This window comes from Suncus etruscus, chromosome 15 (genome assembly GCF_024139225.1).
Source record: "Suncus etruscus isolate mSunEtr1 chromosome 15, mSunEtr1.pri.cur, whole genome shotgun sequence".
In the NCBI taxonomy this organism is placed as follows: domain Eukaryota; kingdom Metazoa; phylum Chordata; class Mammalia; order Eulipotyphla; family Soricidae; genus Suncus; species Suncus etruscus.
Genome location: NC_064862.1, coordinates 78,023,124 through 78,037,729, shown reverse-complemented (window position 1 = coordinate 78,037,729; position 14,606 = coordinate 78,023,124). Strand labels below are relative to the sequence as shown.

Here is a 14,606-nt window from a genome sequence, read left to right as displayed (position 1 = left end):
GCAGGGGGGAAAGCCCATGCAATATGACTGTCCACACAGTGATAGTCCACACACAATAACTGTCCTCATAAGGTGATTGTCCACACACAATAACTGTCCTCATAAGGTGACTATCCACACACAGCTACTGTCAACACGCAATGACCGTCTACACACAGTGACTGTCCACATGCCTGTGCTGGAGGATTGAGAAATCCCCCCATACCCCTTTTTTCCAATGTCCCTCTTAACCCTGTGCCCCTTAACCTCCCCCTGCATCCTCACACCTCCTCACAATCCTTTCTGACTGCAGAGCGCCCAGCACCGCCTCGGGAGCTGCAGGTGCCACAGGCCGAAGTGACAGCACGTAGCCTGCGCCTACAGTGGGTCCCGGGCAACGATGGTGCCTCGCCCGTGCGCTTCTTCAGCCTACAGCTCCGGGAACTGCCCACTGGCACCTGGCGCACCTACCCGGCATCCCTCGGCCATGACGCTACATCCTGCCAGGTCGAGAGGTATGGACTGGGGTCAGCATTCATTTCTCATCTAGAGGGACTCCCCATTTCATCCTGGTCCTCCAGCTCCCAGGCACCACCCCACTTTCTGGAAGGTTCTCTCTCACACACACACACACTGGACCTGCTGCATTTTAGGCTGCGGCCCTTCACATCCTACAAGCTGCGCCTTCGAGCCACCAATGACATTGGGGACAGTGACTATAGCGCCGAGACTGAGGCAGTGACCACGCTGCAGGATGGTGAGTGGTACCATGGGGGAAGGGCACACGCTGGGGGACAGGCTGTGTAGGCAAGTGAAGGGAAGGAGTGCTGGATAGATGGGTGCTCCATGAAAGGAGCACTGTGTAGATGGGTGCTCCATGGCCATGAGTGTGGTCAGCCCATGGGTGGCCAGGGTAGCTGCATTCTGGGCCCCAGTACTCATGGAGATGCCATCACACAGCCATCATGTAGCATGTTTTCACAGTCACAAACATGAACAGAGCTTTGGCTTCCAAACCATGGGTACAAGGAGGTCCCCAAGACCCCTGGAGTGCACAATACTAACTACTAGACACAAACCCTAGGCAGTGGGAGCCAGCAGGACCCAAGAAGTGAGGGTGGGAAAGGAGAGAGGAAAGGGGATAGATCCCCAACAACAGGCACCCAGAGCAGAGATGGGGACTTGGGGCTACACATGGGGGTGGGGTGCTCTGACCATTTCCAAGTGGTCCCATCAGCACCTCAGCATGAGGAATGGGCAGTTGGTCATTCAGATGAGGCTGAAATCTGGCCAAAGCCACAAGCCAAGATCAAGGGTGCTAAACCTGCCCAAGTCAGCCGCAGGCGATGCCAGCTTTTGTCAGTTGTCAGGGAAATCCTGGGAAGGTGGCTCCAACATGGGGCAACCTGCTGATCTGCTTCTTGCCCCACAGTGCCTGGAGAGCCTCCTGGGCTCGTGTCCGTGACCCCACACACCACGTCCTCAGTACTGGTCCAGTGGCAGGTGAGTGTGGGCTCTCTCCTATGGCCCAGCTGCTGGAACACCTGAGAGACAGGGAGAGACATAGCCCAGCTAATCCAGCTGCAAGGAGAAGCCAGGCCAGGATTAGCTGGGCAGGGGTTGGGTGGGAGGGAGGGGCCCCATCTGGCCCAAGCCAGGGCCTGTCAGCTGTCAGCTAGAGCCCTGAGCTGTCAGCTCCTTTTCCCCAGCTGGAACTGTCCCAGGGCCTACGGCAGGTCACCTCCGGCTGCTTCCATCCTCGCCCTGCCTCTAGTCCTGTCCCAGTCAGTGATGCCAAAGACATAGGAGGAGCCTCTCATTCTTCCTGAAGCATTGAGGGGGGGGTCTGTCTATGGGGTTCTTTGATGAAAGCAGCCAGGCCTACTGAAAATGCACAGAAATGCTGTGGAGGCTGGTGGGGGTGTCAGAGGCTCAGCAGAGATGCCCAGCCCAGACCCCATGATCCTGATGATCCCACTGACTCACTGACCCTGCTGATTCACTGACCCACTGACCCATGTCTCCAGCCTCCACGGGACGAGAGCCTGAATGGGGTGCTGCAGGGTTACCGCATCTACTACCGTGAGTTGGAGACGGAGACAGTAGCACCCGATCACCGAGCACTACAGACGCCATCAGCACTTCGAGCAGAGCTCCCAGGTGAGGCCCCTGCAGACCTGCAGAGGTCAGGGGTAGAGAAATGGGGGGCACAGGGTGGAGAAATGGAGGGACAGAGGCCAGGGACCCTCAGAAGCTTCCCTTCCTACTTTGGAAGCTCACCTCTCTGCCCACGTCCCCCCGACCAGCCCAGAGCAGCTTCCGGACAGTGAACAGCAGTTCAGCGCTGACCGCCTACGAGCTCACACGTGAGTTTTCTGCCCCAGACAGAACATACATGACCTCGTTCCTGGGATCCCCCAAATGCCTTCCCTGAGTCATAAATTCTGACTCCCCAGGAGTCAGAAATGGAAGTTTCTAGAAGCAAGTAGGAAAGGGAACTCAAAGCAGCTGAAGAGAGGTTGGGGTCTCCTCTCCTCAAGCCCCCATCCCCTTCTCCTGCTCCATAGAGGAGGCCCAAGATCCTGTTTAAATGTGTTGTGGTCCCCATGTCAAGGGCCCATGTGGTTCCTTGCGACTATGTCAAGGGTCTCATAAAGTCTCATGGCTGTGTTGAGGGTCCATGAGTTCCTGTATGGTTCCATGTCAAGGATCCCATGTAGTCCTATAAGGAGAGTTTCATGTGGTTCCATGTGTTCCTGTGTCAAGGGTTTCCATGGTGACCTTCAGAGCAGGCCACAGCTCTGCCTCATCCCAGTCGACCCCGCACACTCCCCAATTCTCCCCTAACCCCAGTGAGGTGCTCCCTCCAATCTGAGTTCCCAGTGCTGAGGGCAGGACCCATGGTGGGTCCCTAAGCAGCCTGTCCCCCAGATCTGAAGAAGTACCGGCGCTACGAAGTGCTACTTACAGCCTACAACATCGTCGGCGAGAGTCCAGCCAGCGCGCCTGTCGAGGTGTTTGTGGGCGAGGCGGGTAAGCCCTAGCTAGATGCTCCCGGGAATGGTCAGGGTGCCATGGCCCTGAAGACCTGCTCATATACCCATTTTGTTCCACCAAGTTTGGAGGACCTGGCTCAGCCCCTCAGCCCAAAGAGCTGCATAACCTCCTGCCCACAGGCTTTCCTCTAAACACCTTCCTGACCTGTACACCCTCTCGTCCTGTACCTACCTGTCCTGTATACTCTCTTCCTGAATACCCTCTCTTATCACCCTCTCCTGTACATTCTCCTTGTAGACCCTCTCATTCTCTATACCCTCCTGTACATCTTCTCATCCTGTACACTCTCCTGTCCTAGTACCCTCTCTTCCTGTATACCCTCTCCTGCCAATACCCTCACTCTGTCCTGCACACTTGTTCCTGTGGTTCCCACCTTGGCGAGCTGCTCTCCTGACCCTACCTGTCAGGGATATGGTAGCCAGTGGCACCCTGAAAGATATGGGATACATATGTCTAGAATAGAACATATGTGATTAGTATGGAAAAATATAGATAAGTATGGGATATATATCATATGTATGGGATAGGATATATATAAGGAAGCCAACGGCTTCCCTAGGTCTGGGCCAACCTGCTCTGGTGCAGGTTCCATTCATACCAGGGGTCTAGGCCCCAAAACAGCTGCCCCATAGCAAGCCACCTTGCAGAGGGGCTGGCCCTTGGGTCCCTATCACCCCATACATCTTACTAAGCACCTAGCTAGATGCAGGTGTTTTTGGAGCAGCAAACTATGGGAGAAGTCAGAGGGTTGTGGTCCAGGTGTCTTGACCCTTCTCAGGGTCACGACTGTCCTCGCCCCAGCCACACACTGTGGGGACCAGCAGCTTTGCCCAGACACACCTCACCAAGAGAGGCCCTGATGGAGATTGTGCGGGCCCTGACCTGGTGGGGGCTGAGCTAGTAGAGATGTATATAGGGGGCCTGTGCTCAGGCACTCACCCGGAGCTCATGGGCACATTCTCTCCTATATCCACTGGGTCCAACCCTGAGCCCAAATCATAGGAAGCCAAGGCAGGACCTCCTGTGGGTCCCACATAACTGTGCTCAACCCTCCCCCTTACATTTTAATTGCACGACAGTCATTTTGCGATAGACTTGCCTGTGGCAGGCGTGTGGAGGACATTAACTTTATTTATGTTTTGGATTATTAATGTGGCTGTTAAAATTCCTCCAGTTAGTTTTGATTGAATTGTTTTTTTGTGCGATTCTGTTGTTTAATGGAGCGGTAAATAAGAATTTCTGATAATGAGCCCGAGCATCTGTCCTGAAACCTGTGCGGGTTATTAACATTTCCATTAGTGGCCAGGCGGGCGGCCCCGGGACTGAGCCACAGTTAGAACAGAACAAATAGTCGGTGTCGAACCAGGTGGGTGTTAATTACTGTTGGATTCCACATGGGGGGCGGGGACCCCTGGAAGGTCATCTTCTAGGACCCTGCCAGGCCTCCACAGCACCCTGGAGCTGGGGACCAGCCAGTAGGTATTGGGGGGATAGTCCAGGGAGGAGACAAACCAGGCCGAAATGTGGCGCATGTTCAGAGCACAGGAACCAGGTGGTGTGGTAGGGAGGAATGTTCTAGAATGGGCAGACAGCCCTGGATGAGCCCCAGTCGTATCTATGACCACATGGTCTTCCTCGTCACTGGCAGCCAGTGACAGCTGGTGGGTGGGACAATGGAAACAGGGGGATCAGCACCAAGGACCCTCCCGAGGCCCATCCCAGACTCTGCATCTCTGTGTTTCTGATACTAGCCGACCCCTGCCACACCCCGTCAGCTCTGCATTAGACACCTCAGGAGGCTGGTATGCACCCCAGGATAGTGTGGGCAGGCGAGAACCCCAGCCCTCTGGGGGACACACACTAGCCCCTGTGCCTCTATCTCCCCAGCCCCTGCCATGGCCCCTCAGAATGTGGAGGTACATCCGCTTACAGCCAGCCAACTGGAAGTGATCTGGGAGCCGCCACCACCTGAGAGCCAGAACGGGGTCATCCAAGGCTACAAGGTAGGGCCCCCACTACCCCGCAGCCACTCTATACCCCTGTCCATAGCACCTCATTCCCCAGTCCCCCCCCAGTCTCAGTGGAACCCCTGGATGAGCTGGGAAGGGGGCAGGGATCTTCAGAAACCACTTTGAGAATCACTGCCCTAGTGGAAGGGGCCGGTCTGGGTGAGAGAAAGTCCCGGTGCCTCACCCAAGACCCACAGCCCACTGCTCTGCTGGGAATGTCCCATGGTCAGAGTCTGGTGCCCATGTCACATTCATCACACGTTGGGCTAAGGGGTCTCTAGAAAGTTTCCAGAGGTATTGATGGACACAAAGCCCTTTGGAAGCAGGTGCAGGGGCGGAAGCTACTATGGCTCCCGATATTCGGCAACATACTCCCTGCTGATGCAGTAGAACTTGATCTCAAGGGCGGACCTGGGAAAGGGGTGCAGAGAGAGAGGGAGCACCTGCAATGCCAGTATGCCAGACCATTTCAGTGGTAGGGTGTATAAGCCCCTCTAGGATACCCCCTTACCCACGGGGTAAGGAATGTGGGGCAGGAGGAGTGTTCGCTCTGTCCAGGAAGGATGCAGCGCCAGCAGGTATGGAGGGGGTGGAGTTTCCACTTGTCCCTGCACCCATCCCTCAGCTGGCCTCTCACCCCCAATCTCACACACCATCTCAGGTTTTTATTTTTTGTTTGTTTGTTTGTTTGTTTTGGAGGGGGCCATACCCAGTGAGATGTGCAGGGCTCACTCCAGTTCTGCATCCAGAAATCATTCCCAGGGTGTTTGAGGACCCTGTGGGGTGCCAGGGACAGATAAGAGTAAGATCTACCACCATACTAGCCCCCTCCTCCATGCCCGCTGCATTAGGTGTACTACTGGGAGGCAGACAGCGGCAACGCCACAGAGCGGATGAAGGCGCAGTTCCTACCTGAGACAGTGCTGCGGCTCAAGGACCTGAGCAGCCACACACAGTACCTGGTGGCCATAGCCGCCTTCAACGCCGCGGGCGATGGGCCACGCAGCCAGCCTAGGGCAGGCCGCACCCACCAGGCAGGTAGGAAGGGCCCTGGGCAGCTGGAAAACCCTCATGTTACTCACACCTGGGGGGGTCAGGGCACTGCAGTGCCCAGGCTGCTACTGGGCAGATGTGTACCTCCCTGCCCCAGTGATACTCACATGGGCAGGTCTGGCCAGGCAGAGGCCACACCCTGGGTCCTGGGTCAGGCCTCTCCAAGGTCAGAACAGTGAGGTTGGGGAGCTGTGGGGCTCCCTGACATTTGTGGATTCAGCCAGTTCATACCCACTATCTCCTGCTGCAGTTGTGGACATGCAGGCCTGCTTCATTTCTTTCTCCTATGTGGACCCCTCCCCACTTCATGTCACAGCACCTTCACGGTGTCCGGTCCTGATGAAAGGTTCCATGAAAGTCCCTTGATTCCTCCCAGCTCCAGGGCCCCCCGCTTTCCTGGCCTTCTCGGACATCACCTCTACCACCCTCAACGTGTCCTGGGGGGAACCAGCTGCAGCCAATGGAGTCCTCCGGGGCTATCGGGTCGTCTATGAGCCCCTGGAGCCTGTACAAGGTAAGGCGAGAGGGAGGGCTGAGTCCAGCACCCATGGAGTATTGAGACCAGCACCCATGGAGTGCTGGGACCAGTACTCTGGCAGACATGGCAGCCCCAATACCAAAGCAAAGTCACACACATATTCCCATGCATACACATTCACACATCTGCACATATGTTTACACCCCTACATACTCACACACATTCATATACTCACGTTAACACACATGCATTCATTCATATTAACACAAGTTCACACACAACTCATATTCGCAGAAAATCATACTCACACACTCATCCCCCTTCATCCCCCACAGGACACATAGTCCCATTGTCTGACCCCTCACTCCACCTTGACAGCTCAGGAAGGACCAGGTCCCCCATACCAGTGGCTGGGGCTTTGACCAACTTGGGCACGAGGGGGCCCAGGTACCTTCAGATCTAGGGGCAGGGAGCTGTGGCCTGTCCATCCTTTGCCTGGTCTGGCCCCCAGCCCTGCCCTTTGCTCGGTGCCAGGGGTGAGCAAGGTGGTGACGGTGGAGGTGCGTGGGCCCCGGCAGCGCTGGCTCAAGGTGCGGGACCTCAGCGCGGGTGTCACCTACCTGTTCCGGGTGCAGGCGCGCACCATCGCCCATGGGCCTCAGCTGCAGGCCAATGTCACAGCCGGCCCAGCCGAAGGTGAGTGTCCTCTGTGCCTGACCCCTCCCCATTGAGGCTGGAAGTGGGCACAGGTGGCAACCAGATCCGCTGTTTCCTACCTGCCAGGCTCCCCAGGACCCCCGAGAGATGTCTCAGCCACCAAGTCCTCTTCAGAATTGACAGTGCGGTGGGCTGCAGGCCGTGCAGGCAGGACCCCCACCACAGGCTACGCCATCGAAGTCCGGCCATCCGGTAAGACTATGCCACCATGCCAGGGCAGACATGGGGACCCTACACCTGGAGAGGGGGAACCTGACACCACTACCCAAGATTGCAGGGTCCCCATGACTCCGAGCCCACACACACAGCACTGGACAGACCCTGACCTGGGAGCATCAGGTTAAGGGTTAAGGGTTAAGGGTCTTGGGGGCCATCCAGGATCTCACTCCTCGCCCAAGACTGTGTCTGTGTGCATGACTGTGTGTATGACTCAGTCAGCTGCTGAGAGAGCATGTGAGGACACTACCTGGCCCATGGGGGTGACAGCTCTGGGGCCTCCTCCCTATTAGCGCAAGCCATGGGGTCCAGAGGTTCCCTGCTGGGGGTCTGAGGAGCCAGACACCCTCAGCCCAGGATGGGTGTGCTAGGAGTCAGGGAAGCTTCTGGAAGGAGCCATTTAGCCCACTGAGCCCCTGTCCTGCAGATGAAGGCCTGTGGGACACATTCGTCAAGGATCTGCCCCGCACTGCCAGCTCCTACACGGTGGGCCTGGACCGCCTCCGGCCGGGTGTCACCTATGAGTTCCGGGTGCTAGGCGCCAACCAGGCCGGCTTTGGGGCACCCAGCAGCCCCTCCACTGCCGTGACAGGTCAGAGCCCAGGGACCTGTGATGGGAACTGGGGGTTCCCCACCCCACTCTGAGCCAATGGAACAAGCCCCAAGATGGACTCATCCCTGCAAAGTTTCAGGAAATGATGCCCACATGTCTACATACCAGCCCCACAACCCCCAACATCAGGCTGTGGGGGGCACAAGTGCAGGCAGGGTCAAGTGTAAGCAGCCTGAGGGATCACAGGGTGGGGGTCCACCAGGGCCTTCCTAGCCTCCCTCATTCTAGAAAGATCTCTCCAAGGATACCTGGAGGGTCTGAGTGAGGCAGGAGAGGACTAATAAGAAGGGGGTATCCCCGCCATGTGGTACTGGGGGAGTGGAGCCCCCACTCTGTCCAGGACAGAAGTGCCAGTCTCAGAGAAGTGGTGCTTGTCTCTCTCCCAGGGGCAGAGGGACTAAGACAGGCATGTCAGGGCTCACTGGGACCATGGGGGAATGGATTCCTGGGGAACAAAGGTGGCTGTGGACAGGGTCCTCGGGAGCAGAACCAGGCAGCTCCCGTGCTGAGACCTGGAAGGATAATGCTGAATCCCCTGGGAGGACCATACTGAGCCCCCAGAGAACAGCACTGAGGTTCAGGGAGGACCACACAGCCCCAGGAGCACTGTGTTGAAGTTCAGGGAGGATTGTGCTGAGCCCGGGAGGACCGTGCTGAGGTTCAGGGAGGACTAGTTGGGCCTCAGGAAGACAACTGCTGAGGTACTGGTGTTCTCCCGCCCCCCCCCTCAGCCCAAGCGGGCAGCGCCTTCTACGAGCAGTGGTGGTTTGCTCTGGTGCTGGCGCTCTCCAGCCTCCTGCTGCTGCTGCTGGTCGTCTTTGCCCTGGTCCTGCGCGGACACCGCAAGGACAGAAGCTGCAGCTCAGGTGAGGCCCCGGCCCCACCTGAGCCACATTCTCCCTCCACAGAGGCTTTTGGAAGCCCAAAGAGCAGAGCTTCCTGGCAGGACCCATAAGTGGTGGGTGGGTGAAACCTCCCTGTGCTAAAAGGTTCCATCTGGTGCTGGAAGGTTCCTCTCAGTGCTGGAAGCTTCTGCCCAGTGATGGAAGGTTCCACATGGTGCTGAAAGGTTCTGCCCATTCTGGAAGTTTCCAGCTAGTACTGGAAGGTTCTGTCCAGTACTAGAAAGTTCTGCTCAGTGCTGGAAGGTTCCATGTGCTGGGCCACGGGGGCCTGACTGCTCTCAAGGGCGTCTCTCCCCTACATATTCCAGCCCCATGTCTTAAGCCCTGTCATTTACTGGTGCCATCTATAACACCTCCCCCTGCACCAAGTCCTTCTCATATTTCACTTGTAGATCGAGCTAGGCTGAGCACTTGTACCCCCAGTCCCTTCCTATCTGCCCCCAAGACTTGCTTTTCCTTCCAGGAAAGTCCCTTCCTTGCTGTGCCACTAGCCCCTGCCCAACACTAGGACCCAGACAGCCCAGCCAACCACACCCAGAGTGTGTGGGACTCCCGGGAGAGGGAATTAGAAAGCAAGGAGGCTCCTGGAAACCCCAGAGTGACCACACACATGGGGTCTTTCACACCTGCTGAGCAGCCAGACTTCTACCCCCTCAGAACCGTGCTCCCTCCCTTAAATGTGCTCCTCCCCAGAGTGTTCTGAGCCATGCTCCCTTCCACATAAGTGTTCTCCTTCCTGCCCCATGAGTCAGGGTCTTTTTCTGCTTTTATTTACATCTTGGGGCTGCGGTGATGAGAGAGCCCGGGCCCTGATGAGTGTCTGTCTGTTCGTCTGTCCAGGGAAGAGTGTCCACAGGGAGGAACCACCCATGCTGGACAACGGGGGCTTCGCCGCCCTGGAGCTCAGCAGCCGCCATCTCACAGCCAGGAACACCTTCGCCAAGAAGAACGGGGCCAGGTGGGTAGGGGCAGCGTGCAGAGGGAGGGCAGACACTGCCCCCCAGCTGCCCATCTGAGCCTCAGAGCCCCCCAGAGTGGACAACTCAAACCCCCCATGCCCAGGTCCCCTCCTCGGCCGAGCCCTGGTGGCCTGCACTACTCGGATGAGGACCTGTGTCGCAAGTACAATGGTACCATCGCCGACGGCACCAGCCTCAGGGAGAAGCCACTGGATGCATCTGAGTCTGAGGTAAGCCCTGGATGGCAGGGCTGAGTTCTGGGACAGGACGCACAGGGGCATTGTGGGGTCCCGTGGGACCATCCTGGGGCAGGGCAGTGTAGACAGGACAGAAGTGTGGACTGTGCTGGGCCCAGTTCAGTTGACAGGCCCGGTCTGAGCCCTGAGAAAGCTGCCCGGGAACTCCTGCCCCTGACCTGTTTTGGGGGCGTGGGCTGGCAGTGAGGAGAGAGGACTAGGCTGGGACAAGGGCAGGTGCCTCTGTCCTGTGCTGCCAGAGGTCCCCAGACATGCCTCCATCCCCTCAGCTGCTCAGGGTCTCTCCTGTGGGCCTTCCTTGTGGCCCCTCTCCGTGGGTCCTCCCTGTGGCTCCTCCCCGTGGCCCTGCAACCCCGGGCCCCCCTCACGGGCCTCTGCCCCAGGCCACAGACTCGGACCCCGAGGACGCACCTCCGCAGCACTCCTTCGTCAACCACTACATGAGCGACCCCAGCTACTGCAGTTCGTGGAAGCGCCGAGGTCCACACAGGTACGAGGCGGTGGCGGCAGAGGCAGGGACCCTGCGCGCGGTGGTGACCACGCAGAGTGCCGTGTTTGCACCCGCCCCGCCCAGCACCCGGACTCCACTCACTGGCTTCTCCTCCTTCGTGTGACGCCGGGACATGGCTACACCGAGGCTCAGGGACCCGCCCCTGACGGGCCTTTCTGGAGAAGCTGCCTGATGGGGCCCAGCCCAGCCTCTGGGCACTGGAGGGGCTTGAAGGGGGAACCAGGCCACCGCCTCTACCTCCTCTACCTGGACCCCCGTCCTGGGGCGCCTGTCAGGACTGAAGGGTCAAAGTGCACTCCGTGCTGACCCACCACATCCCCTTCTGGAAGGTTCTCTCAGGCCTAGAAGTGGCCACCAGGGTCTGGGCAGCCAGCCTGGCCCCAGAGACGGGGACCCAAGAAGGTGATGGCCAGCGTGGAGACGGACCCTGCGTTTTCCTTTCTTCCTTTAACTGATAGGATGGGGGCAATGGAGCAGCCTTCCTTGGCACTGCTCCCCAAAATCAACGGCCTCAGATCGCCGTGTGCGCCGTTAAGAACCAGAGTATTTTTTAAGCCTTTTTATCTTTTTTTAAATCTGTCACATGAAATGAAGAGTCTGCTGTCTCCAGGTGCCTTTTTTATTCGTTGTTGAGCTTTGGATGTGGGACAGGGCAACCCCAGAGGTAGCGCTGAGAGCACCCCTCTGTCCCACCTTGGAGCCCTCCACTTTTCCAACTGCCCAGCCTGGCCTACGTGCCACCTTAATCGCCGTCCCAGGACCCAAGTCTGGTGTGTGATGTGGCCAAGCGAACAGCAAAAATGGGCTTTGAAAAGCTGAGACCGAGTTGTAGCTGTTTCTGCGGGGGGACCCAGGCCACACCCAGGTCTGGATATGACCCAGGAGCTATTATTGACACCCCCCAACAGTTCGAAACAGAATGGGGGCCTGCCCTGTGACAGGGCAGCATGCTGACACTGGGATGTGGGGACCTTTCCCTGCACACCCGCTTCCCTCTCTGTCAGCAGAGGGGGAACATTCTAGACCAAAAATCCTAGAAGCTTGTCCAAAGCCACTTCTGCGGGAGACCAGCACCCTGTGACCCGGGGCCCCAGGAGCAGAGCTGTCCACACCAGGGACTGTAGGCCATGGAGGAGAAACAGCCAGGCCACTCGTGACTTTGCTCCCAAAGCAGCTGAGGGAAAGTGATGGGTGCAGCATCTGCTGGGCCATTGCTTGGGGGTGTCCCTAACATGAGTCTCTTCAAGTCCCCAACTCTCCTCCAGGCACTGCTGTCCTTCAGGGTTTCAACCTGGGGCCCTGGGGCTCAGTGCCACTTCCCACCCACAGCAAAGGAGCCAGAGAATGTTTCTAGAAGTTCCCATCCTCCTCCCCCAGAGGGTCTTTCTAGAAGCTTCCATTCTCTCCCCTAGAGCTACTTCCCACTCTCAGCGCTCGGCAGGGACGGGCTGGCTGTGACTGGGACCAAGAGCTGCAGGCGGGATTGGGGGGGACCTGGGGTTGCCCAGATAGGTGGGGTCAGGGTACCTCACCCATGGGGATGGCATGCTGCTTGTGTGGGCTCCTCGCATGTGTTCTTCACCCACTCTCACACCAGGGGGCACCGGGAACCCTGTACCCTCCCACTGTCCCAGTCCCCTGCCCCTGGCCTGGTGCAGGAAGCCCGTGGGGAGCGGCCGGGCAGGTTAATAAAGCGCTGTTGGATACTTTGCGAGTCTGCGACTTTGTTCAGCTGTGAAATCCCCACCCAACTATGGGTACCCCACACTGCCCTGGGTCCCCCACCCACCCATGTGCCCCAACTGGGTCCAGAGCAGCAGCTGCCAGTGCACAAGATCCAGGGTGCCAGGTCCTGCCAGGCTGACTATGGATGGAGCCAGAAGCCCAGACCAGCCTCTGCTGTTCCCCCAGCACCACCGGCTCTGGGGACTGCCTTTGTCCACCTCTGCCCACCCCATTGATCCACCACCTGCAGGTCTCAGATCTGTAGAGCCACCCTAGGCTCCCAACTCTTGGACGACTCCCCAAGACACACAGCTAGGGGTAAGCTGAGGTGAGGAGGGGGATATATTTCACAGGCGTGGCTCTTTGTGTGGGACATAGGGGCCTGACCAGGTCTGTAGACACAGGGTCAGGACCTTCCACTCTACACACGGCAACACAGCCCATCTGTCATCTCTGCAGCCCTTTCTCTCCAGCCTGGACACCTGGAGGAGGGCAGAGCCAGCAGGCACTGGCCAGGACAGGAACCAATTCACAGAATGAGGACCCAGAGCTGGGACAGGACAGCTAACATTGTTCAGTATCCACCCTGGGTGGGGGGGTAAGATGCCTGGATGGTGTGAAGGGTCTGGGGTCTCCTGGGACCCTCCAAAGCCTTGCCCCATCCTCACTCAGGTCAGCTTTGCATATGGCCCCACAGCAACTCCACTTCCTGGGAGGACCTGAAGAGAAACTGGCTGGTGAGTAAGGATGGGATGGGGGGCAGGTCCTAGGCTTTGAGTGAGGATGGGAAGTCTCAGGCTGTAGATTAAGGGGTGATGCAGGTGGGTCACTGTAATGGCCGCCAAATGCCATATCTCCACCCAGGGAAAGCAGGTCTGGAGCAAGGGTCGCTGCAGGAAATAATCCAAACAAATCTGAGAGTGAAATACATGTGGCCAGGTAGCAATCTGTCTAATCAAGCTAAGAGAGAGCTGCCTCCAGACTGCAGTTTTTATTAAGTAGAGACCACCCCTGGGCAATGGAGTAAGGACAGAGGCCCATCCTGAGCCAGCCCTATCCAGGTTTGCTTGAGACATGTAAAATATGCTAAATTCCTAAAATAGGAAAGATGGGAGACCTCTATTTTGGGTAATATCAAGTTGTAAACCAAAGATACAAAGAAACCAGGGATGATCTTTGTTTTGGGTAAAACTAAGTTGTAAGTTGTAAACCAAAAGGTCTCCATGCAGTGACACAAGCTCCCTCCTCCCTCTCTTCTCAGGTTCATGTTTTCATTGCTGACCCTGCTCATTCACATCTTCCTTGTCCATTTTAAACTGCTGTCCCATTGCCGCTGACACCTAGACCTTGCTGGCTTAACCGTGGTCTCTCTCTCTCTCCGCTGTGAGGCCCAAAGTTTCTGCACATTGCATATCCACACCCGTGTTCCCTTGAGCTGCCTGTCATCCTCACTGCCTTGATGAGCCTCGTCGCCATCTCCCAGCAGAGGACTGACACAGACCTGTGCTGCCTACAGCACCAAGATGTCGAGTCTGCCCAAGCCCCTCCGCTTCCCACTTCCCGTGCACATGAGAAGTGTCTGTGCACTGGCTGGACAGACAGGACAGTGGGTCAAGTGTTTCCTGCATGGGGCCAGCCAGAGTTCAAGTCTCTCAGCCCCACCAGAAATGATCCCTAAACACCATCCAGGAATGATCCCTGAGTACCAACCAGGAGTGTGCCCTGAGCACAGAGCCAGGAGCGATCCCCAAATAGCACCAGGAGAGATCCCCAAGCACGTGTGGTGTCTGGAAAGGGCTCCATCCTCTACCTGTTTCCTGGTGGATTTTGCTCATTAATCTGTTGTTCTTCAGGCCTCTTCAGCCTGGACTACCTCCCTGAGCAGGGGTCCCATCCCCCACTCAGGACGCCTTTCTACCCACCCGACAAGTGTTTTCTGCTTCATACTATCCCGGTGCTTCTTCCCCTATTCCCTGCCACAGGTCAAGTCTACACAGAACAAACATGCACCATGCATGCATGTCACCTTCCAATCACACCAGGGTCCTGGTCCTTTAATCCACTTGGAATCCATTTTTGCATGTGGAACTGGGGGGTCTGGTTTCATTTCAAGGGGATCCCAGTTCC

The 14,606-nt window shown here is 57.3% G+C and overlaps 1 protein-coding gene across 1 annotated transcript in view; it reads left to right on the top strand.

Moving 5' to 3' along the window:
- Positions 1-12,463, top strand: part of SDK1 (sidekick cell adhesion molecule 1) — a 456,939-nt gene extending 444,476 nt beyond the window's left edge. Inside the window, exons 31-46 of the mRNA XM_049788197.1 lie at positions 293-494; positions 633-736; positions 1,412-1,482; positions 2,007-2,139; positions 2,286-2,345; positions 2,911-3,012; positions 4,924-5,039; positions 5,897-6,083; positions 6,475-6,612; positions 7,111-7,272; positions 7,360-7,485; positions 7,937-8,101; positions 8,854-8,988; positions 9,868-9,985; positions 10,090-10,216; positions 10,627-12,463. Of these exons, the coding sequence (XP_049644154.1) occupies positions 293-494; positions 633-736; positions 1,412-1,482; positions 2,007-2,139; positions 2,286-2,345; positions 2,911-3,012; positions 4,924-5,039; positions 5,897-6,083; positions 6,475-6,612; positions 7,111-7,272; positions 7,360-7,485; positions 7,937-8,101; positions 8,854-8,988; positions 9,868-9,985; positions 10,090-10,216; positions 10,627-10,857 (2,177 nt within the window). The 3' untranslated portion in view covers positions 10,858-12,463. The remainder of the gene's footprint in view (positions 1-292; positions 495-632; positions 737-1,411; positions 1,483-2,006; positions 2,140-2,285; positions 2,346-2,910; positions 3,013-4,923; positions 5,040-5,896; positions 6,084-6,474; positions 6,613-7,110; positions 7,273-7,359; positions 7,486-7,936; positions 8,102-8,853; positions 8,989-9,867; positions 9,986-10,089; positions 10,217-10,626) is intronic.
- Positions 12,464-14,606: the final 2,143 nt, after the last annotated feature.